Below are 26895 nucleotides of genomic sequence, written 5' to 3' on the forward strand. Positions count from 1 at the left end.
TGATAAATGATGTGGTAAAATATAAAAATCAATGCTTTTCTCATATTTTTTAGGCTCTTTTAAAGATTAAACACAATTGATAATACAATAAAGATCAATATAATTTGTAAATACCAAGTTAGACGTCTAACACATTAAACCAATTTGATATAAAAAGTCGAATCTAATAGTATATAACTCAAATTCAAAATAGAAATAATTTATATTGAATTTAAGTCGAGTTTTCTAGTTAAACCAATTTTATTAAATTGAATTTGGTTGAGTCAATTTTTATTGAGTTAAATCAAATTGAACCTAGACTCAACTTAGTTCAATTTGTTTCTATCCCTAGCAGGTATGTGTCAAATCACACTGAATTAGAGGTTAGAAAAGTTAAGGAAAACAACCTTTTAAAAGTTAAATTTTTCCTCCCACCAGGGAGAGACCCATCCAGGTCAAGATTATGTTGCACACAAGTGTATTGTGGGTTTACTTGCCAAAATGGAACATAAGACACCAACTTGGAAAATTTGTGAATACAATTATGCTAATAATGATTCTAGAACCCTTTTTTATAACTCTAATGTGGTGTTAATAAGACCAGCATGGAGGCTAAAGAGTATTACATCCCACTTTCTATTCTAATTGAGGCTGCTTTAGTGGAAAAGCAGAAAACATGAGCTTCAACTGAATCTTTCACCTTTTGCAATTGGGTTTAAATTATAATGCTGTGTTTTTCATTTCCTCCAAATGGTACTGGAATTGTTAAATCAAAATGTTAATAAACATGGCAAAATAATAGCAGTGGTGAAATTTGGCTGTGTGTGCTTTATGTCCTATTTGTTTGTCTAAATAATAAAAAAATATTGATTCTCATTAAGTAAAATTTCGAGTCTGAGTAAATAAAAAATAATATCCATTTAGACCAAAAAATAATCTCACAATATGGCATAAAGAAATAACTCTAAGTCAATTTTATAGTATAGTCTACAATAAAAATAGAGTATAATATCTATATATTGTTAGCATAAAAATTTATACACATTCACTGGTCATTTGAATTACTTCTTTAAAGAATTAATAATAATTAAATATGAATACTAATGATGCAATAATAACATATAAAATTCACATTGTTAATGTATACATTTTTCTCAAAATAATAAAATTATTTTCCAGTTACAAGTTAATTTTGACTTTATAGTCCTTTCATGCATTCACAAATGAATAAGAATGGGCTCAAACCCTTAGAGACATATCATATTCATAATAGGGCAAGAGAAAGGATTTTTAACATAAAATTGACTCAACATTTCCCATATTAGCTTTTTTGCTAACACATTCATTTACATGTTCTTCTTTCCCCCACCCTGGAAGAAAAATGATGGGAAAAAATCCTTAAAAACCTATAAATCTTTTATCTCCCATCTTTTTATGCCAAAGGACTTAATACTAACGGTGTCTTGGGTTTGAAGTTCTGAGAGTCACACCATGCAAAAATTTTGTATATCCAAGTAAATTAAGCTTTCCATCATTTCTTATCCAATCTTTGAGAATTGAATAAGCTGAAGGACCAAGATTCAACTCCTGCGGCCATAACAAAGAAAAACATATACAAATATAACTATTAAGTTCAGATCAAACCTTAAAAATGGAGACATGCAACATAAGATAGTGTCAAATAAGCTAGTAGAGGTGTTTGATATATGAGCTTAAAGTCTCCTATTTGATAATAAGCGAGTATAAACAATGATATGTTCCTTTATTTACTCTCTTTCTTAAAAATTACAACTTTTTATCCCTAATCTCCTTATTTTAATGACGAGAAAATGGATTGTGCGTTGATAGTGTAAAGTCTTTTTGCACTGTCAACACATGACCGACCATTCATGTGTAACATTCACTAGCTTTAAAATAAAAATAATGCACATGAATGGTAAGTGATGTGTGTGCATACCTGTTAAACTCTTCAATGTTTTACCTACAAAACACCCCCTCTCCCTGCTTAGTGTTGTCGTTTTACACTTCATGTGTTTTATTTAACTAATATAAACATGAAGATGAAAGAACAAAAAGATGAGCCATATACTAAAATATATTTGAATTACTATATATATAATCATGCCCTATTAAGCTACTTCAAGTATAGCTAGTATATCAGCTAATCTTATTAAAGAGTTCAAATTTATTCAGGTAGTTTATCATCTTTTGGCTTCTAGCTTATCAACTAGTTGGGCCAAATAGAGCATATATTAGGAAAAGAAACTAAAAGCACTTACTCTTGCTAATTCTTCAATGGATATGACACGGTTGCCCTCTATCTCAAAATGCTCAAATGCAGTGTTAGCAATATCTTCCCATCTATCAAGTGCCTCCAATTGATATGTGCTTGTTGCAGCTGCACAAAATTCTTCAAAATCCATCTTTCTATAGGCAAGTGGTTCCATCTATAAAATTATTCAAGCAAGAAAATAAGTATGTCGCCGATTTTTAAATCACATGCCAAGAAACTATTTACATGTCACAACTTCATAAAATAACTATGCACTTAGCATTGTGATTCTTAACACCTAGCAATTAAGATTCATGCTTGGGTCAAGTTCCCAAAAAGTTTATAGGTAGAAACTAAGCACGAGAAGGCAATTGCAATTGCATAGCATTGAGCAAAGTTATATAAAAATAATGGCTAACCATGTTTATGATGTCAAGAACCCTTGACTCCTTCATAGCATCAGTCGCATGTCGTGCAAGAGCCTGCGAAGACAACAACCTTTCAAAACACAAAAGACATACATTTATATCGATATGAGCCGGGGGAAAATTATACAAAAATGAGCTAGTTGTTCTGATGAAATAACCATCCTCTCTCACACACACAGAGAGCATACAAAAAAAATCAACTCAACCATAACAACACTGGAAGGATTAACAGGGAAGCAGCATATAACCCTTTTGAAATTTTCGAGGGAGACATATCCATCTCTATTGGGTTCCAATAATTTGAATTGTGCTCCAAGATACACCAACTCATTCTCTGTCAATGCTTTTGAAAGGGCCTGAATAAAAATGTAAAAGATGAGTTACAATCTCAGTGCAAGAAAAAGTTCTACAACAACAGTCCTTCGATTTCAGTATTGATAAACGGAATATATGAAGTTTTGGGTGAAAAGGAATAATCCCTTAGAAATCTAATGTCAAACCATAATCATAGAACACAAAAAATCTGTTTTCGTTGTTTCATTATGTTTCCTGTTTTCAAAATTTTATGAATGACGAAAAATGTCGCCTAGGTGAGTCAATTACATGGATCAAACAACCTCATTTTGTTCTATCAAAATTAAGTCTACAGAATTCAGAAAGGCCATTCAGATATAATGTCTTTCTATACAAACTAAATTCCCCCGAAAAGTTCAACTCAGCATAAACATATTCAAGGAAATGAAATAAAAGAATACCTTCACTGCTGCACGCTTGAATGGTGTTGCATGAAGATAAGACTTCACTAATTTATATATTAATATGTCTAAAGGGATGGGAAGGCTGTCGTTCCTCAACCAAGGATGAGCTGCAGTTACACAAGCGCACATTAATTAGTTTTACGATTTAATTGGCAAATATAGAACCATTAGTTAACACTTTGACCGATTTCACAGATAATTGTAGTTTATGGACTAGTTGGGAAGAAAAAATAATTCACCATGCTTTAGAAAAGGCATAAATTTTAGAGGATGGTTGTGTACTTTTTCATTTATTTTCTATGTGTATTTGCCACAAATAAGAATCATGTGATGATTAAAAAAGGAACATTATACAGGACTCAACACCTGCCGAAATCTAAACTGATATGACAACTTACCTAGAGCTTGTGCAGCAGACATTCTTTTCCTGTAGTCCTTGTTTAGGAGCCTTTTTACGAAGTCCTTGGCCTCTGGAGATACAGTTTGCCAAGTTAAATCATCGAAGTTAGGATCGGCTCTGAGCACAGAGCGAAAAATTCCAGATTCTGTTCGTGCCCAAAACGGTCGACTTCCACATAGTAAGATGTAGGTAATAACACCAATACTCCATATATCTGCTTCCACATTATATGACTTATGTAGAACCTCAGGGGCAACATAATATGCACTTCCAACAATGTCATTCAACCTTTCATCTATATATCAACGCATGAGACGGTAAAAACTAATGATTGGCTTTAAGAAAAAGATATCATTTTACAAAGACAATGAAAATTAGGAATCATTCTAATTATTACCTGGTCTGGTGAAGTCAGATAGACCAAAATCAATAAGCTTCATATCAGCGTCTTCACTTCTTGAAGTGAATAGGAAATTCTGTAAAACCGAACCGGATAAAGAATCAGTGATGTTCCTAACATTCTTATCCTTATGAAAGTAAGCACGGCTGAGGCACATTACAAGTTATAAAAAAGTAACAAAGTTCAATGCACAAACCTCGGGCTTCAAATCACGGTGCACAACACCTTGAAGATGACAAAAGGCAACTACGCTTAGAATCTGCAAAACTATAACCTTTGCATCCTCCTCTGTGTACCTTCCTCCCCTAGAATAGAAGAGAATATTCTTCATCAAAGACAAATAAATATTATATCAAGTTAAAAATCACAAAAATAAAATCAGGCGACCGAGTGCATAATGCTCCACATATTGTGGCATTTGTAGAGGGAGGGATGACAGATTACACATGCTTACCCCATAAACAAACAAGCTGTTTCCATAACTAGAATCTGTGACCACACTAAGCCACAAGGCAGAAACCTTAATGTTGCTCCAAGGCTCATCCTCAAAGAACATCACAAATACAACACAGAAAAACTAACCTTGACAGAATTCGATCAAGAAGCTCCCCGCCTTCACACAATCTGATAAGAAAATAAAATCACATAATGGTCACTATATGATGCTACACTAGAAGATGTATGCTCCCCACAATTCTCCTATTTCTAAGCAAAAAACATACTTCACCAAAAATTTATAATGTAATGGAAAAGTGTGGTTGAACTTGTTAAACATTCTAACAAGGAAAATGAATGAAATAAAAAAAAAAACAAAAAACAGAGAAACTGAAAATTAATAGCAGAAACTAAGAGCAGAGGAGTCAGTATAAGAGCAACAATGTCCTTTTATAGTTCAAGGTGGGTGTTTATTTAAATACTAAGGAAGCATAACAAAGATTCAGTTCTCTAGAAATTCAACACCAAATTTTCATTATAGATGATATTGAAATCAAAATAAAGGACATACTCCATAACAATGTACACATTATTAGCATCCTCACAAGCATCATGAAATCTGACGAGATTCTTATGGCTGGATAGAGCTTTTAATAGCTTCACCTCTCTACGAACATCTTCAATTGCTATTGCTGTGGTCATCTGCCAAATCAATATTTATTAAGATGCAGTAGAGGGCCGATTAAAGATAAGAACAAATTACCAATTAAATAAAGTTCATAAAACTATGATCTGAACAAGTAATAGGAACTAGTATTACATGCATCATAAGATTTATTGGACGGAAATAGGAAAGTTTTTCTGATGACATTCGGAAATGCATTTCATAAAGTAGGAGATAGACAAGCTTGCTTCTTTTGCTAGGTGAATAAATGTGGTGCCAGAAGCACACTAACATAAGCTGGAGGTAAAACTCGATAATATATAATCCTACATGTTGCATAAAGGGAGGGAGATGTAAACCATAGGACTCAAGTGGCATGATAGAATGGGAAAATGCTTTGGGTGCGCCTCTCAAGATTGAAGGAAAATTTTACTGCACAATTACAAGACATCTGATGTTTTATGGACTGAATGTTTGGCAATAAAGAGATAACAAGAGCATAAGTTCAATGTTGCAAAGATGGAGTTGTGTTGGACGAACAGACATATAAACCAAGATTGGATAAAAATGAAGGCATTAGAGAGAAATAATGGATAGCACCTACTGATGAAAAGACATTAGAAGCTCAGTTAAGGTGGTCTAGCAAGGTAAGAGAAGTTCATTACAGCTCAGGGTTACATGGAGGGTAGCCTCATAGCATGGCTAGAAGTAGAGGCAAAAAAAAATGCAGCGTTAGAGACATAATAAAGTCATTCATGTGGCTGCCAAGCAAATAGTTCATGATATGGTATCAGAGTCGTTATGACTAAGTGGCCAAGATTTGGATCCTTATTGTCTCTATTCTTCTAAATAAGGATGGCTGATTTCATTTAGTGAGATCTCGGGAAGATACATGTACACATCTTTAGTGGAGAGAATATTTCTAAGATTTGAACCTGTGAACTCATGATCACTAATCAGCAACCTTCTAAATATAAGTTTAAATCCAAGCACATGATAAAAATAAGTATGTGCATTTCTACACTGGTAACCCAAAGGACTCTTCTGTTAGGGGGTGTTAGAGATCTAACAAAGCCATTCACGTGGCTTCGTATAACAACTTAAGCTTTTAAGAGATAGTTCATGAAGGAACGTGGTTTATGATGGAACACATTGACATTGTTTAATTCATGTACCTAATCTCATCTAGTGCAAAAAGGCTTTGGTGGTTGTTGTTTTTGTTATTTAGTATGAGTTATCTGCGACCGGCCAAATGCCAAAACTGGATAAAACAACTAACGGAAATGTGTCTGTGTACCATCAAACACAATACAACTGCGCTGACATGGAAAGAAACAGTGGATTTTGAAGAACGAAAAAAAAAACATGTGTTACTACTTTCTTTAAGTTCAATAGGTTAAGATTAAGAATTTAAGAGAGAGAGAAAAGATGGGAAATCTAGAGGCTTTATTTATCTTAAAAAGGACTAATCATATTAAAAAGGAAAAAGGGGAAAATGAATGAAAAAATGTGATCTGACTTTATTTATAAAATGCACCTACATCTCTCCTGCTCAAACCCCACTAGGTACAAGCCTTATCCAGTAACCTCTCCTACTTAAACCCCACTAGGTAGAAGCCTTATCCAGTAACCAACACAACATAACTACAAATACAATCTCATTTACTAAATTACCAATAAGATATTGACTAGTAAATGACTCGATTCTTATGAATTACACTTATTGGAAAAGATACCTGGATTAGTTAGTTAACTATAAGGTGAGGCAATACCTTTCCTTATACCAAAAAAACACTTATTTACTATATAATTATAATATTTATTCAATGTCACAGTAAAGAAAATTTATATATACTTTATATCATTCATTATTTATATTTTTTAAATATCATTCACCATTTATATTTTTTAAGAGTAGATGATTAAACATGAATGTATAAAAAATAATGTACATTTTTTTCTCTTACTAAATTAATCATTATTAAGATAAATGCCAGAAACAAATTAGTCCATATCATAGACTACCGATAGACATTCCAAATTCTTGGAAAAAGTTTTAAATTGCACCCCACAACTTGGCCTGGCTAACATCAGTTAAATTTTCCCACAGTATTTTTACAATTATAGTAAACACGACCATGTAAAATCATCTAAATGATTAAAATGGGTATACATGTATATATTTCTGAGGTGTGAATTTGGGTATTTACTCGAACAAGATAAATGTATTTTGATTGTACCTTAGCCTTGGAAATGATTTTAACAGCAAGACGCTGGTCCTTAAGCTCACCCTTCTTACCCCTTGCAGAGCAAGTATGACCAAAATGCCCTCTCCCAATTTCTTTCCCCATTTCATATTTTCCTCCAAAATTCTTCCCATACCCAAACCTCTTATCAAGTGCCTCCTCCTCCTCCTCCTCCTCCGCCGCTTCCGCCTCCCGACTCTCCTCCGGTATTGTCCCCTCCTTCGCCGTCTGCTTCCCCTTCCCGAACCGCTTCACCAGCGACGACCTTATATGCTTCGCCGGAGACGGCGGCGGGAACGCCCGCCGAAAAAACCTCATCGGCGTCGTCCCTCTCGCCGGCGATGGCGACGCCCCTTCCCCGTGCGGGTAAGGGCTTCGCCACGGGCTCGCCTGAGAAGAAGACGACCTCGCCGGTGTGTTCTTAACTGACTGATAACCAGTAAGAGGAGAACGGTAACCGTCACCGGCGGAGGTAGTTACGTTGGGAATATTTTCGTTGTCGGAATTTGGGTTCGTCTTGCCGTAACACTGGCCCATGGGTTCTAAACCTGAACCGGGTTGAACCGGATCCGGTTCGAACCAGAGAAAGTAAAATTTTGAACCTGAGACACTGAAAACAAAGATCTGGTGCGTTGTAAGAGAAAACGATAAAAGAAAAGAATTTGAGTCAGTGAGTTTTTATATTTTTTTCTAGAGAGAGAAAGTTTTTAAGTGGCTGTTTGGGTTTTAGAGAGAGATAGAGACAGCAACAGAGGAAAGGTGAAAGACAAACTCTGTTGTTTAAGTAAAGTGTTTTGTAACAAACAAACAAGGATTAGAGAGAGTGACACAAAAACGAAAAGAGAATCTTAACGGTGCAGATTTTGCAGAACGCTTAGATGGTGTGATCAGAAGCGTTGGATTTGGAAGAGTTGTTTTGTGTTATGTTTAGCTGTGTTTGACGTTATTTTTGTAAGAGAACGGAAAGGGATAGAGTTGTTAATTACTCAAATTGTTTGCAAAAAATCGTTTAAACTTTAAACTCAACCCGGTAAATTTATTTAGTTCAATTTGTTTGATTATAAGTAAACTAAAGATTAAGAATAAAATTAAAATTAGGCAATATTACTTGGATGAATTAAATTCAAGATATGTGGATTTGCAATGAATTGTATTTTTTTTACAAATAAAGGGAACATAGCTAAGGAAAAAGAAAAGAATATGATGAACAACAACATTGGTTGGAAAAGTCATTCATGTATTTTGAAAGTGATTAGTTTTTTATTTATAGGGGTGAGGAATACCCTTTCTAATACCAAACAAATATATTGTTATATAATATGATTTATAATATACAATTATATTTTATTTCATTTCTAATATATCAACCTGTTCTTAATTCAAGCAATGTAAGTTTATTTTCTCTTTAACAAGATTCATTTGAGTCTTATGTAGGAAGAAAAGTTGGGATAATCAAATTCACTATAACATTATAGATGTTTCCCATCAAAATAGGATTGTGTATATGACGAATACTTTTTTAGTTTTACTAGTTACTAGACCAAAATAGAATTGTTAGTGAAAACATATGTTAATAAACCTAAAAATAATTTGAAGAGAAATCAGTTTTAAAAAAGATCAACATTTCAAATGATTTGATTTATATTTTTAAATAAATATAGTTCAAGCCTTGAATTTGACTTGCTAAATAAATAAATAAATCTAACTTGATAATCAAAATTAAAAGTCAAATATTTAGCTTGTGTGACTCGTATAGCCACGATGAGATGTGTTACATGCCACTGTTCTAGGGTATAAAAAATTCGTTGACAAAAGGCGATTGCAATAGAATCGACGAAAATAGCACTAGTAAAAATAATTAAATAGGTATATATTGTTAGTATAAAGTGTTTTTTTAATCCTTATTAATTCCAAATAAAACTAAATAATATAAATCAATAATGTATAATTGACAATATAAAAACTTTAAATGATGATATATGGATTTTAAATTCTAGTAAAAAAATTAGATTCAAATCTTCGAAATAAGGATGGAATTGGATTCCATGGTTGTGATCTAATTGTATTATGAGCTTTTACTTTTTTATTTACTGCTATATGGATGGGATTACAGTATTATGTAAAGAGATATATGAGTAATGAATTCACTACACCTTCCATTATTTTGTTTTAAAGGGACATAATCTTCTCGGATATTATTACTCTTTCAAAATGATAAAATTATTCTAGAACATCTCAATTACATCATTGCTGATCTTTCTCATCACCCCAATTACATCACTTACTTCTTTTTTATATAAAAAAACTAATTAATATTTATATATATAGGGATTACGTCTAATTTGTCCTTCTTCAAGAAATGCTTATTAAAGCAGATATAGAATTTTCTTCTCACCTTCACTTAATTAGATAGAAACCTGGGGCAGATAATGTTTTACCATATATATAAGTCACTATTAAAAGTTTAGGATTAAAGTCATAGCTTTGAAATTTTATCCATGGTATACGTAATAATATTAAGACAATCAATAACACTTCTTCAGATAAACCATAATGGATTCCAAATTTTGTTACTGTATAACAGTAACTATAACTACTGTTGTGATAACTGGATTGGACGATCTGACCAGTTTGATCACTGACTGAACTTAAAAATCTTTCTCGTTTGTAGTCTTAATCAAATGAAATGTTAGACCGTGCACTTTGAATCGGAGAAATTCTAGTCAAATCATGTTAAACTCAGTTGAACCGCAATAACCTGGGAAGTGAATCGAACAATTCACTTAAAATTAAAAAAAAGAACACTACTCTAATATATTTTGTTTTACTCCGGTCCAAAAAAGATTGAAATATGTTATTTCAATATAATTATATAATTATTAATTATATAAAAATTTGTATTTATATATAACTATATATTTATAGATAAAAATCATAAATTATATATGAAATCATTTGGTCCGATCGCAGATTTAATCGTTTAAACTGGTTAAACATAATACAAGACATTTTCCAATTGAGGTCTCGCTCGAGTTTAACAACATTGCAATTACATGCATTCACTTGGTTTTTCTAATAAAGTTTCTAAATGTGCATTAAATATAATTATTTTAGTCAAATTTTTATATGACTTAATAATTTCTTAAAGTATGTACACAATCTTAAACATCAAAAGATATTAATCTCTTCATTTATCAACAAAACACCAAAATCAACTCTTGAGTACCTCCAAACTACCATACATTTTTATAACATAATTTATTTCTTTACTCTCAACATAATAACTTGTTTCGTCTTCGTATGATATTATTGAAATAGTTCGACGATGAGTATGATAATATATAATTTCGGTATAAAAATTGATGTTCATTGATGTTACTGCAACCTTAATTAAATAATAGATCATTTATATATTACTAATTTATTTTAACTTTTAACTTTTTTGTAGAGTACCTGTAACCACATGATGTTCGTTATAACCTTCCACACGTTGGTAAGGTAGCTAATGACCAAATCCAGCAATTAAATAGAATCAATATTATTAAAAGTATATTAGATGTTATTTTTTGAAGATGATTATCAGTTAGGAAGTTAGGAATTAACAAGTTAGGTTTATGTTAGTTACTTGTTTTACGAGCTTTCTTTTCATCTTTTCTCTTGTATAAATAAGTCATATTGACTTACTTCTTATTAATTCAATTCAATGATAATAATGAAAGAGATTACATTTCAATTGAGACTTTGATTCTCTTTTTTTCCCATTTCTTGCTTCTTCAAGTTTTTCTTTCTCTTTTCATTAATTTCTCATCTTTCTTGTTTCATCAAGAAAAAATCTTTTTCATGCCTCCTCAATTTGCCTTATCTACAAACACGTTAGAAAGTTTTTTTCTTGGTTCATGCAAGAACCAAAGAATCATTCAAACTCCATCAATTCACTCATCACCACTGCCAAACTCCACAAAACCATCAAGAAAACCACCAAGAATGCTCATTATTCTCTCATAATTTCATCTATAGTAGAGAGATGCAGTTGTCGATGCTCAAGCTTCTGATTTTCAGTGACCAAAGGAGTTATTACATATGGCTCTAAATTCTTCATCATCACCTTCTTCATCGACCTTCAAATTCAGATCAAAGGAGTTTGTTTTTTGTCAAGAATTCTTTTCAAGTACATAAGCTAGTTTCTTGATATCCTCAAGCTCTTCAAGAATGAGGTATCATGATCAATTTATCCTATACAAGATTACATCATTTTCTTATTCTTCATCATTTACCCTTCTTTCTTATTATCATTGAAGCATCTCATTAGGATCAAGATTTTGATATGTTCTCTCTCTTTCATCATCAATGGTTGGTTCGCTTTTGTCTATGGTGGTTAAGCTCAGATATAACTTCTGTCATGGATGGTTAAGCATTGGATGGGTAGCTTCTGTCCATAGTGGTTAAGCAAAGATATAACTTATGCTATGGATGGTTAAGCGTTGATGATATAGCTTTTGCCATAGGTGGTTAAGCGTTGTTATTACATCAAATCAAGCTTCAAATCAATTCCAAGCTGGAGAGTGAAAATTTTCACTCACCAACTTGAGAGGGGATATTAAAAATATATTAGATGTTATTTTTGGAAGATGGTTATCAGTTAGAAATTAACAAGTTAGGTTAATGTTAGTTACTTTCTTTTCATTTTTTATCTTGTATAAATAAGTTATATTGGCTTACTTCTTATTAATTCAATTCAATGATAATAATGAAAGAGATTACATTTAAATGTAGACTTTGATTCTCCTTTTTCCCCTTTCTTACTTCTTCAAGTTCTTCTTTCTCTTTTCATTAATTTCTCATATTTTTTGTTTCATCAAGGAGAAATCTTTTTCATGCCTCCTACTATTTTAACAAATATAATATTATTAACATAAAATCTGTTGGAAAAAATATACAAATATCAAATATAAAGACATCCTATAAAATTATTGATTTGACCACCTTAGTTACTGAAATTTAGAAGTTGAATTAATTACAAAGGCTGATTTGTGAAATTACACTGAATGATTTTGAAAATGAAAATGATAATAACAAACATACTTCCAAGAAATGAAAACAAAAACATAAAAATAAAATTTGAAAAGGAAAATGAGAAATAGAAACATAAAATATTTCTTAAAATAAAACACACTCTAATTTGTCTAATTTGTTAGCATTTGATTTAACTAGTTTACTAGAATCAGACTTAATTTTTAATACATGAGTGAACATACTTGATTAATTCTTGATTCCCTAATACGTGTTTGAATTGAAAATAACAAAATATAAAAACTCAAGTTTACAACAATGACCACTTCAAAAACATAATACAGCAATGAGAAATAATGATAATAAATATAGTTGGTAAGTGTGGTGGATGATGTGATACCAACAAAGAGGAGTTGTTGCTTGTTAGTTAATAATCACTCTTGGAATTTAAAATCTGACCTCACCTACTTGTCAAGTAGCTCAGAGTAAGGTGAGTTATTGGATTTCATGTACATCAAACAACTTTATAACAAAAAAAAATACATCATATATACTTTGTTTTATATAAAAAAACTTGAGAAAAGATGTATACATTGAACAATGTATGAATTTTATATATTGTCATTGTATCATTTATTATTGATCTTTAATTGTTATTAACTTTTAAAAAAAAGTAAGTAATATAAATGAATGGTAGATGATGATGTACATATGTATAAATCTTTACATTGACAGTGCATATATTTTATATCAAAAAACTTTTCCATTTTGATATATTCGACATTTTTTCTCTAAAATTAATGAGATTTTTAGAGCTCATTATAGGTGTTATCTACGAGGGAGGAGAGAAGGGGAATAAAGGGTTTTGCAAATCATGACTGAGTTTGAATTAGCCTATTTCATTCCTTATCCCACCATTTAATAAATTGAGTTGACTCTTAAGTAAAATATCATTTCAATTACCAAAAAACTTAAGATATCAATTCAATTATTTTCAATTAGGTTAATATAAAGGTAGTCACTATCTTTGGTAAATATACGGCCTGCACTCAAATATTCAACTACTACTAGACTACCACCGGCATATTTTACAACTCTATTAAATTATGACAGAAAATAAAACATAAAAAAGTATTTATAATGTCACTATCAGCACTACATTTTGTTTATCCCCATCGCATTCACTATTTTCTTAAATCCATATTGTCACTATAAGCACTACATTTTGTTTACCTACATTTCTTAAATCCATATTCATTATGTTATGGTGTCAAAAATGTATTTGTTTATTGATGTATGACCTTATTAGATCTCTAAAATGATTAAATAGTCAAATGTGCGATTTATTGGAGTACACTTGTTGGGAGAATAGTTACGCACCTTGAAAGAGATTAGTTTCTTATCCAAATGGGTGATAAGATACTTTTGGTAACACAAAAAAATCCATATTGACAATTTTGTCCCTAAAATTTAGGATTCAAAAGTTTATGTTGGACGAGTGAGAGATTCCTATCATTTATAAATTGTGTACATTTATGCATGTTATAAATTTTGGGAGAGTACTTTCTATGCAATTTGTACGATAAATGCATTGTGTATAAATTTAGACCAAATTTTAATATAGAATTAGTAGTCGAGTATAAAGATCATGACCACTCATCATATCCAATGATTTAGATTAAGATACATAACGAAAATATTTATTAGATTATCAACACCCTAACACTTTACACGTGATACCTAGCTCAATGATAGTTGTGGTGTTATTATCTCTAAAGCAAGATAAAATACCTTTTTATTGAAACTTTACAAATGGGCTATGTTGTTATTTGACTTAGCCCATAGATATTCATTATGTTATGGTGCCAAACACTGGACTCTTTGGAAAGAAAAAAAACATTTTGAGTCAAACAGTTTTTGATAAAGATGAATATCATTTTTTATTGAATAAATGAACCAATTTTTTTTTTTGTAACAAATAATGAACCAAAAAAGTGCTTATATACGAAATAAACAATCTAGTTACCTAACAAGCTAGGCGGGAAACCAATTCTAACAATCTTCATCTGTTACTGTTTGAAGAATTTCAAGTTATTCATATATCCTATAGCTTTTTAATTCAATTAATAAGTTATTAGAATTGTTGAGTAAACAATATTAGAAGTGAGCTTGTAACTTTTAGAAAATAAACTTGTAAGGTTTAAAATCTACTTTTTAGAAAGTCACTTAAAGTTGTTCAATAACCCTCTTATTAATTTTACCCTTTCAAATTTTAAAATATTATATTAGTTACCCCAATTACAAAAACCTTTTTATTTTTATTGCATAACTTTAATCTTATAACGACATTTGTTAGAAGCGACAATCACGAGCTCTGGAAGGATTTACCCAAAAAAGTGATAGAATACCTTTAGTAATACCAAAAATTGTTCCAATAAATAGTAATTTATTTAATAAATAAATATTACATGTACCTTTTAATCATTTTCCAGAATTTAGTTAATTATAAAGTTAATTTTATCCAACATTTCTGTTTTAATAAGGTATCTACATATTTAAAAACTTTCAACTATCTTCATAATTAAAAGCTATAGGCTCACGACTAATTGTAGTGAGAGAGTTAATAATTTAAACTTTATACTTGAAATTATAGGGGTGTAAAAGTTCAATTTAGTTTTGGTGCATTTCAGTGACTGAACTGAACATACTTATATGGTTCGGTTCACCTCAATTAATTGCAAATTTTACTATTGGGACCGAAATGCTCTTAAATGATTCGGTCATGGTTTTCTTATTTTTTTTCTTTAATTTTTTTTTTTTGCATAAATTGAAAGTTCAAAATGTATTACAATAAATATATATATATATATATATATATATTATTTTTCCATATAAAAAACACATTATTATTATTATAAGAAAATACAAAGATATATAGATTACTAAAATTGTTTATTCATAACATATATAATAATTGTGTAATTTAGGAAGGAAAAACAAATGAACACATATATAATAATATAATGCACAATTAGTATCATATATCTATTAGTAACATAAATTTCATCAAAAAAATGTGACCAATTAACCAACCAACAAAACTACTTATTAAAAATAACAATTTGTTATTCGATCGAAACATATAAATAGTTCTTAATCTTACTAACATTGAACTTGGTAAAAAAAGGGGTTTAATAACTGAAAATGAGATTATTAAAGAATATTCTTGGAATGCATAACGGTATATTTCAAGATTATTAATATACATAACAATTTCATAACATATATTAATTAGTAAAATATATAATAATAACATATATAACATTACAATTAACAATTAATAACATATATAATAATATATGCATAAAATTTTAAGGTATATATTATTTTCAAACCCAATACCACAAGAGTTATAAGATATATTCCAAATCATCAAGACACTGAGAAATAATTTAGTAAGTAATAACATATATAATAATAACAATTTAATAACATATCTAACACTACCATTTACACAAAAAATTTAATTTAAACAACAAAAAATATTTGAAGAATTTAAATAATAATACAAAATCATTTTATAGTATCTATTTCTTTAATATGTAGTTTGGTTCGTCTAATGATTCCAAAACTTTTAAAACCATGAATTGAACCGAACATAAATAGTTTCTTAAAAAAATAATTGAATTGAATCGTGAAACCAAGCCAAACAATATTTTGTGGTTTGGTTTTATTTCACCAGTTTTGCAGTTTAAACCAGAACCGCTAACACCCTACTTGAAAAAGGCATGGCAAAGCACACCCACTTCATAGGAAAATTAGTCAATTACCCGTGCATATGCACGAGACAATATTATTTGTTTGTCGCGTGATTAAAAACACATATTACTCATGTATTAGTATGCCCAAGAGCACACATGTTATCCTATGCATTCACAAACATGCATGTTACTCTTGCATTCATATGATTATGATGGCAACGAGCACGAGTGGGTGCAGATAGTGCTTTCCCGTGCCCAAACCCACAATATTTGAGGGCACCCTTGTAGGTAACGGGTATTTGTGGGTACCTAACGTGTTTTTAATTTTAATTTAATATATTTATATAATTTGTAATTATCAATATGTAAAAATAATTGTTACATGAATAATATGATATTTATATAATAAATTTATGATCATAGTCAAATATGTATAATTTATTATGAAATAATAATAAAGTATATGATATATAATCTTAAAATAATAATAAATATATATAAAAGTTTAACTAAAAACCAAATATATAAATTTGTGGGTACACATGGAGGGTATTTCTATGGGTATCCACGGGTCGGATTTTTTTGCCATCCCTACGGCTATGATTCAAACATATTCAAATACACAAGGAAAATAAATAACAATGATATTGTGAAACTTCCTATTGAATCAAAACCCATGTAATAATAGTATTACTCTATGAAGCACAGATACAGATACGTGTATCAGATACGATACGTATCCGATACATCGACACACATTTTTTCTAAAATGTAGGATACGATACGTTTAGGGATACGCGTATAAATTAATAAAAAATACATAAAATATGTAAGTGTAAATCCTCTTCTTCTCTCCTACCCTCTTTCTTCTCTCTTATGTTAAGAAATAAAGGTAAGTCATTTATTTATCTTCTCTATTAATACTCAGACATCCTCTTCTCTTTATAAACATACTAAGTGAAAAGAAACTAAGAAGTAAGAAATGTTAGCCTTTTTCTGTTTGCTCTTCACAATATACCTATGGCGGTAGAGGCAGTAACACTAAGCACCGGACGACGACGTTATGGATCGTAAAGTACCAGCTATTCGAGGGTCAATATGGTGTGATGGTAAGTTGGTATGATGTGACCTTTAAATAAATGAGTATTTATTGAAAACAAATCTATCTTATCATAAAAACGAATCTATATATCCTATATTTTATTGAAAATGAATCTATATATCCTATATTTTATTGAAAACGAATCTGATACGTGTCTTGATATTTAATTTTTATTTTTTATTTTTGGATACTCTATGGACACGTATCCTTCGCGAATCTGAGCATATCCGTATCGGACACCAACGCACAAGAGTATTTAGCGAATTTGTGCTTCATAGGCATTACTATAAACATAGAGGATACAAAAGATTTTGAGGAAATAAAAATAAATAAGTGGATTGAAAACCGATACATTTGATGTTAAAAATAATAATATAATAAATAAATGATTTCATTCAGAAATAAATATATTTAATACAAATACTAATAATAAATGAATAAAAGCATTGAAAGGATAAACTAATAAATATATTTTATTATTAAAGATGTATTACAAATATATTATTACTTGAAAAACTAATAAATATGCATTACAAATAATTTTTATTAATTTCTTCTATATAGGTAATAGATAAAATAGAAAATGGTAATAATAAATACTTAATTAGATTTTGATGAAAAAAGGTTTGATTCAAGTTTTTTTATAAAATAAAATATGAAAGAAAACTCTTTTGGGAGATTGAATAAGTCAAAAGATTAGAAAGACCTTTTAATAATATTTTTTTAAATGAGAAATTCTAAAAAATGAAATTTTTAATATGTTTGGGTTAGAAAAATGACTTAAGTCAATGTCACATGTATTAAAAAGAAATTAATGGGTCATAACATATGACAGATAAGGTGTGTTGCACATAATGGAGATAGGATTCACCTAAAAGCTAACAAGTAGCGAATAGGAAAGGTTAAAATGTGGTGAGTGCATCAGAAAAAAAGAGTTACATGAATTAAAACAAAAGTGCAATATTTTTAGTGTGAGAGTCTATGATAAAGATATGAATTTATTTTGGAAGGAAAAAATGAAGGAGAATATGACACTTGCGATGAGAAACATTTTTCCTTATATAGATAATGAATAAGGACCCTCTCCATTAATGGAGAGATAATTACTTCAATTACTTCATATTTGTAATGGCAAATAAGTTATTCTATTATACTTACAAAGATATGTCATTACATGTTAGATTTTCTTTGGTTTTTTAATCATTTGTCTCTCCATTAACGGAGAGGATTCATACTCATATATAATAGCTTTATTATTGACCAAAACAATGTTACTAAAAAGTGAAAAGAACTTAAATAGAGAAAGATTGTGTGGAAATGAAATGATGTAGACACAGTTAATAAGATCCTAACAATATATTAATATTTTAATTCTAATTAAATTTAATATTAAATGATAGCATTAAAATCATAAAATATATTCACGTGTTATATACATTTCTATCTCACTTAAATATGACGCAAACACAAGTATGAAGTATTAACAGTCTAGAACTTTGTGCAAATATGTTCGGCCAGCCCAATGATATTATTGGCAAAATGTCTACGTTGGCCCAAATTGCTGTAAATTAAGATTTATGAATGAAGGTCTCCAATTCATTTCATAATATTGTAAATATACAATGGAGATTGCATGTCCTATTTTGTGTCCTTATTTAAGTATTAATCCAATTAGAAAAAGATAGATAATTAAAAATAAAAATTATAAAAATATAAAATAATATTTTTATATTATTTGTTAATATTGTATTAGCTTGAGAGATAGTGACATAATTTTTTGGGACATAAAAATTTTGTTTAGTTAATATATCTTAATTACACTAGCTAAAAAGTAAAAAGTAATAACATGTAGGATTACTTTATCTATTTAACTTTCTATTAGTAGATAAACTCAAGAACAAACAAAACTAATTAATGCAAGTAACTCACATAAATTTGTAGCACAAGAATATGAAGCCATTGGCATATCATAGCATGTTTTTTTCTTCAACTTTAAGAGCATCTTCAACTGGACAACTATCTAGAGTAGCACTATAAGCCTAATCAAATCACTCTATTTTTCTTTATTTCATGTAACTTAGTGATTATTCATTGCAATCATACAATAGTTTATTGAATAGCCTCAAGATTGCATCACATTTTTACATTTCATTAATCATTATTTGTATCTTAATTTTGGGGCTATATAGCTAAGCGTATGTGGTTATATAAACTGTGTGCAACAAATGTTTGGTTATGCAAACTATTACATACATCTTAACATGTTTTATTCTCTAATTATGCAACTGCATTATAACCCAATGGAGGTACTCGAAGTTCACATGGGATAAAATAAATTATTAATGAAATTTTGATGGAAATAGATTAAGTCGTTTGTGAGTGGCTTATTACTTCATATATAATAATATAACAAATCAGGTCAAACTTTTTTTTAATAAATAAATTGGCTCAAGATTTCTTAAAACGTTTATATAGCTTAAAAAGTTGTGGCCCCAAACTTACTAGAATGTCTATTAATTAAACGTAACAAACTGATACACTCAGTTATATTATATAATTTAAATTATATTTAAAGTTGAATATATAAAAATGTAAACGAAAACTTTAAATAATGTTACTAAAGTGTTAGATAAGCATGTTATTAGTGTTATAATATATTTAAAAACATATTTTTTTAGCCTATTTAAAGACTTTTATGGTAGAATGAACTTTTAAATAAGTTTACAGAAGAAATTAGATTTTTAAATAGGCCAATCATAGACCTGAGGTATTTGTTCAAACAATTAAATAGGCTAGACCCATTAATATATAGTATGCAAGTGAGTCATGTTTAATGCAAAGTCTACCTTGACATGGCATATTAGCACATGATATTTCATTGTAAACTTTAAGTGTTTGAGGTGTGATCTAATTTTTTTAGTGAATTTAAAAGAAATATTTAATATGTAAGTTAATTGTTATAACAAATATTTTTTATCAAACTTATATTATAATTAAGAAAATAAAATATCTTATCATATTATAAGTAGTTATTTATTGTGTTCATTAAAATCAGTGGCGGATCATATAGGGGCAGGTGGGGGCTCCTGCCCCCTGAATTTTTACATACCAGAATATATTTTTTGTCTCACAAAATGTGTCAATCCATATGCTACTTGAAAAATAATTAATTATCAAACTTTTAAATTATAAAATATTTTTTAGTCAATCATAACAAGTAACACATAGAGTAATACATTTTTTTGGAAAAACACATATACTCCATTTACCTAAGCCCAAACAACATTTTTATGAAAATACTCATTCCAGCTCACATATTTCTTTAATTTGTAGTTTGATAAATAAATATAGTTCAATTTGCGTGTCCTTCTAAAAATTATATATAACTAATCTATTTCTTTTACATACGTAAATGATAATGTTGTTTATAATAGTATGATTTCATTTGAATTCGGAATCATTTTACACATAACGAAAGAGATTGTGTGTGAATTTTTTGTTACTATCAATGGTATCTCTTACCTTCTGGGTAAGTAACTAATCTTTTTTGAAGTTTATAATTGTTCTCCTAGGGTCTTCACCACTAGACTAACGCCTTGTTGATAGATTATATATCTATTGGTAATATATATTCTAAGAATTCATTTAATATTGATAATATATGTATTTTTGTCCAACAATTATATGTTATTAATTTTAATGAGCAAGAAAATATTAGTTTGAGATGTCAATGTCAATATTTTAGTCTTGATGTTGTTAGTCATTCAAGTTTGAAAAACTGTCAACCATATATTATTAATCATATCTTGTTTTATCAAATTATTCATTTTATCTTAACTATTATGGTTGAGCTAACATAAATAATTAAATATCATTTTCAAGAATATAAACAACTAAACAAAATTAGGTAGAAGATAAAAGATGAATTTATTATACACAACATAGTGATTAATATTGGAAAGGAAATAATTGAAATTTTTACCATTAACTAACTCAATTTGAGTTACAAATTGTAATTAAATATTATTGCCCCTCCTAAAGTTTATATCAAGATCCGCCATTGATTAAAATTATGATATGTATCTTATTTTTTAGTTTTTTCTGATATGAGTATATATTTTATTCTCTATAATTAATTCTTCATGAAACCAAAATATTATTCTTAATTTAAGTAATATAATAATGCGTAGGTAAATGGATGAAATATAAAATATCACGACTATACATTTCTTCTAATAAAAAATATTAAAGTCCTCGCAAAAAGAGAGAAATGCAAGTTTAATGAAAGAAAGTAAACGAATCGACCATAAATTGTGATTTAAATGATTTGTTTGAGATGATGAATGTCATATAAATGATGATGATTGTTTAATAACAGTATATTGTTTGTTTAAATATTTGTACATAATGACTATCCATCATTTACTATTTATTTATATTACTTTTATTTAAGAGCTAATAATGATTGAAAATAAATAATGAACAATGATGCAATAATGTAATTTTTTTAAACAATTCTAGCATTATAAGCTTTTATGTTATACAAAATATTTACACTATAAAAAACTTTTTTACTATCAACAAAAAAAACATTTTTTTCCTCTTGTTTCATATGTACAAAGGAGATAAACTATAAAGGAGATAGAGAATTTTTTTTACAATTCTAGTATTATAATTTATAAGCTTATAAGATAAGGTTAAGTCAATTTCTTCCCATAAAATATAAGGTCAAGTCAATTTCTTCCCATAAAATATAAATTTAATTCATGTTAAAATATATATTATGCATATCTATTGCGTGAATGGTGCAAAAATGTTTGATATAATTTTCTATTAAATCATTTCACAAATCCTCCAAACACAAGAAAATAACATATATTCTTATAAATCAATCATTAATAAATAAAGTTTTACTTTTGACATGTCATTTTTTTTTGGTTTCCTACCGGTATCCTCACACTAGAAGCAATCATGTTCGAGCCGGGAACATCCACAGGTGTGTGAGACTAACTCTCTCAACGAACATTTTTTTCATCCACAAGACTCGAACCCAAGTTCTTGTTTAAGGGGAATCAAACATGTATCACTTGAGGCGTTGGTGACATGTCTCTTTATTGTGAATAAAATAATTTAATGATGATTTAGTAAGAAGATATATGACATTCATATATCTAATGACTGTTTTAGCATTCAATACCTTAGAGCTGAAACTTGTTGTTCGTTAAGAAGTTTTATTAAAGTTGTTTGGTTAGGTGAAACTGTTACACGCGTGTACACCTTCACCTAATTTATTTCTTCATTCTTATCCCTCGTAAAGAAAATCACTTGAGAATGGTTTGAACTTTGAAGAATCTGATGGAGTAGCTTAAAAGCAACTCCTAACCAAATAATTGTACTATTGAATATATTCGTGGAATTGGTACTTTGGTACTGCATGTTATTAAATGCTTCAAAGGCAACCACATTGGTAGTGTATATTATTAAATGCTTCAAAGGCAACCACATATTATTGACATGAATAGTGTGTAAATGATGGTTGTTGTTTTAGGAATTAAGGGATGATCATAATTAACCTTTAATGCAGAGTGCAAACATATATACTCAACCACCGATCATGGAATGTCTTCTACAGCAACTTAGTAATATTGACTACTAAGTATAATATTTATGCATTGTCGATCGATGTAAAAATTTATACATAGATTATACATTGTCAACTATTTATTTGTATTATTTTCTGAATAGACAATAATAATTAAATATGAATGATTAATGATATAATAATAGTATATTTATACAAACCATCAATGTATACATTTTTTCCCTCTTAACTAATATTCTAACCATGTAGCTTGTAATAGAAAGGAGTATCATAGAGGTAAAAGCCACTTTGAAATTAAAGTGTAATCCCGTGTGTTAGACCAAACCATAAGAAAAAAACATTCCAATTAATCAAAATAAATTATTTTTGTTCATTTGAGTTAGTTAATTTGGAGGGCATTAAATCAAGACCAAACCAATCCTACCATGAATTGGTTTAGGCATGTCATTAGATTTGTCTATTATTTTTTGTGAAAAAAATAGAAAGTAGAGTTTTTCTCCTAAATTCTTATAAGTTCCGGCTGACTTAAAAAAAGATAAATGAAATATAATCTTAAAGATAATTTTTTTATCTAATTTGCATTATATAATTAAAATTAAGTGAACAAATAAATTCAAATTGTAACATCCAATTCCATATCTAATTTCACGTGTGAGTAATGTAGCTTTTTAGCATTACGATTAATGATTTGACAAAAAAGTACTTAACGAATTTATTGTACTATTTGAATGTAAGAAAAGCTTATAAGAATATGATTATACTTGTACCTAAATGGTAATATAAAATAGTAGGCAAACAATACATGTGACGCATGGCGAGGGGACCAAAAGAAACCCCACGACTATATAACATCACGAGGAGATGGCATAGTAATGTCAGGATCATTATGCATGGTCATGTTCTCCTTCACCCCCACCATCTTTATTTTTCTTTTTCCTTTCAAATAATTTCCATACCAAATAAATAAGAAAATAGTCATATGATTGTTCCACCCATTTTGATGATTCATGATCATTTCTAGTAATAAGGAGAGAAATACATAAAAAAAAATAAAAGGAATTTTTTTTATAATATAACAATTTTATCCTTTAAAGTTTAGATGTAATATTATGACATTTTTATCTTTATCAATAATTTGCTTCTCAATTACTAGAAAAGATTCTTTTCCTATTTTGATTTATTTGTGAGATATGAAATTTTAATTCAAACTTAAGTAAGATTTCTAACCATGGATCATTATAAAAATATAAAAATAAAAATAAGATCTTATATGTGAATTCTTTTTGGTACTACCCATAAAAATATAAAAAATATCATTCTCCTTTTAGAGTATATGATCATACATGATTCAAAATTTTAACTTTTTATTCTTTGTGAAAATCTAATAGAATTTAGATTACCAAACGAATATCTTATTGATTATATGTGAATTTAGGAATCAAACATAAAATCTTATACTTGATTCACTCAAGTCTTATATATTTCAATTACCAAGTAAACATTTTTTTATACATGGGAAACATATAACACTTTAAGAGATGAGATTTGAATCACATTTTATATCCCAGAACTAGGTCAAAAAAGAGACTCTTAGAAAATAATATATTTGCTATCACCCATCATCTTTCTTCCTGGTATACTTATGGAATATGTGCCCTATCCCATGTCCTACGGGTCGGGCCACCCTTGAAAATATGACATAAACTATTCACTTGATTGATCTATATATATTTTTGTATAAATTCTATAATCCTTACCGTACAATTAAAGTTTTTCAGCTTGGAACAAGGAAGGAACAAAATAACATGCACCCACGTGACTTGTGGTGTGGCAATGTGGAAGCCAGAATCAAACACAGCCAAAACATTGGGTGGTACTTTTTAGTTGTAAAAACCATTCCGTGACACTTCAAATAATGTTCAATAATATAACATTGTTACATCTATATGATTAAGCATGGAAAAAAGCACCATAGGTTCTTACCAACTTTGAATTTTTGCTTTGTTTTCACCCTTGATTGAAGGTTAAGTACCTTTTGTCATGTGAGGTAAAATACACATTTATTTTCTGAAAAAAATCATTACCCCGTGGAAATGGATGAATTAAAAGATTAACTAAGTTTGGCAATAAGGTGATGCAATTCAATTCTGTAATAAGTATGAGGAAAATTGTCATAACCGCATGAAACTAACCACCTTTAATTCTTCTATTGTTGTCACAAGACATAGGGGTCCCATTTCTTTAACTAGACACAATATCTTGTCTACAACTTGTGTTTCTCTCGCATATCGCTATGGTAAACAAGGATCATTTGTTCCAAAATCATTATGTCCCTATGTTTTAAGTTAGTTAGTTTATCTAAGTAATATAAAAAAGTTAATTTGTGTTTTTAAAACTACTCTTTTTAAATATGTGGTACTTTTCTATAAGATTGAGATAGGTGATCCCTGCCCTACTATACTACCCCTAGGATTTTTTTAACTAACCCTCCCATTCAGTAATATTATGTGGAAATTTTAATAGTGACTTATTTTCTTGACTAATTAAGTTTCACAATATTCTCCTAAAATTTTGTTGATAGGATAATTTGATTTCTAAAATAATAAAATCATTATATAATCTTTAACATTTTCTTCCATGTTAGATACATACGTCATTTCAAATTTTGGCTTCATTTAATTTAGTTCAATTTGCTACATCTCCTGGGAAAATTTCAGAGGCCAAATTGTTTAATGAACTGAATATTAAATGACTATTTTAGGATTTTATCTTTTAGATATTAAATTTTGATAATAAGGAAATCTGCTACACTATTTTATTACTATTTTTTTTTTCACGGACCAAATTACATATTTACTCTTATTTTTACCATATAGTTAGTGCAAAATGGTGGAAAAGATATAGTACGAATGTTAAACATTTTTAATAATAGGACAATACATAATTAAATATAATGCAAACAATTAGGGTCAGGAATCAGGATAACATATACTTTAGAAAAACCACAGATAAAAAAATGGGAAGTAAAGCATTTAAGTTTTCGAAGTCTTGAATATACTATTATTTTTTTATACACATTTACTACTTTCAAAATTTTAGCCAATATACAGTTAGGGCAACATTTCCAAACACTTACACTTACTGTATATTAAACTTAAATTAAACTCTATTTAAATATCTACAAGACCAGTTCCATATTTGATACTCAAGACATATGAAATAATAAATACCATAATTCAGAATATAAATCCATATAAAACTAATTTGCACAAATTCTTACAAAATATAATACTTTTATATAAAAAGTATAAAATTCGGGTACTATGATTATAAAGTTTCACATGTCATAAGAACTGACATAAATCACATTTTTGTTTTTTACCGGAAAATTCCGTTACAGTTGTTAACTTGTTATAGTGCTAGGTCCCTTGTATTAATGGAAAAGAAAACTGTTATTTCTACCTCAGAAAGGATCATCTCTTCAATTTTCACCAAAAAAATCACATACTAATAATAATTTTGTTTAAGGTAGAATGCCAAAAGTATTTGGTAATATATAGGATGTTTATGTTAGAAAGGTAAGTCTCACCCTAAGAATGACTTAAATACTTGTTGGACTACTCATCTTCATATCAACTAGTTTTGAGATGCGACATTAATATGATACCAGAGCTAGAGTCCAACTTTTTTTTGATTGTCATGGGCAAAAAAAATGTCATTTAATTTTGGGTCAAAGGTAACCATTCACCTGATGTGACAGACTTATGTGGAGGAGACATATTGGAAAGTAAGTCACACATCGCCTACCTCATTATATCGGGAATATGGATGACAAAAA

The 26895-nt window shown here is 29.1% G+C and overlaps 1 protein-coding gene across 2 annotated transcripts; it reads right to left on the reverse strand.

Annotated features, from left to right (window-relative positions):
* Positions 1-1203: 1203 nt before the first annotated feature.
* On the reverse strand, positions 1204-8374 carry LOC109339813 (CDPK-related kinase 3-like). Of its 2 annotated transcripts, XR_002106717.1 has the most exons (12): positions 7577-8374; positions 5244-5374; positions 4820-4861; positions 4434-4542; positions 4235-4313; positions 3836-4132; positions 3435-3544; positions 2928-3035; positions 2671-2733; positions 2259-2426; positions 1937-2022; positions 1518-1566 (listed from the first exon to the last, which is right to left on the reverse strand). XR_002106717.1 is itself a non-coding variant. In XM_019577332.1 (11 exons), exons 1-11 carry the CDS (start codon positions 8117-8119, stop codon positions 1432-1434), a joined length of 1785 nt encoding a protein of 594 aa, XP_019432877.1. In that variant the 5' UTR covers positions 8120-8368; the 3' UTR covers positions 1204-1431. The 2 variants fall into 2 exon arrangements, 1 of the variants encoding a protein (XP_019432877.1); XM_019577332.1 differs by lacking the exon at positions 1937-2022 and having other exon boundaries at positions 1204-1566; positions 7577-8368.
* Positions 8375-26895: the final 18521 nt, after the last annotated feature.

Source organism: Lupinus angustifolius, unplaced genomic scaffold (genome assembly GCF_001865875.1).
Source record: "Lupinus angustifolius cultivar Tanjil unplaced genomic scaffold, LupAngTanjil_v1.0 Scaffold_113_47, whole genome shotgun sequence".
NCBI classification, from domain to species: Eukaryota; Viridiplantae; Streptophyta; class Magnoliopsida; order Fabales; family Fabaceae; genus Lupinus; species Lupinus angustifolius.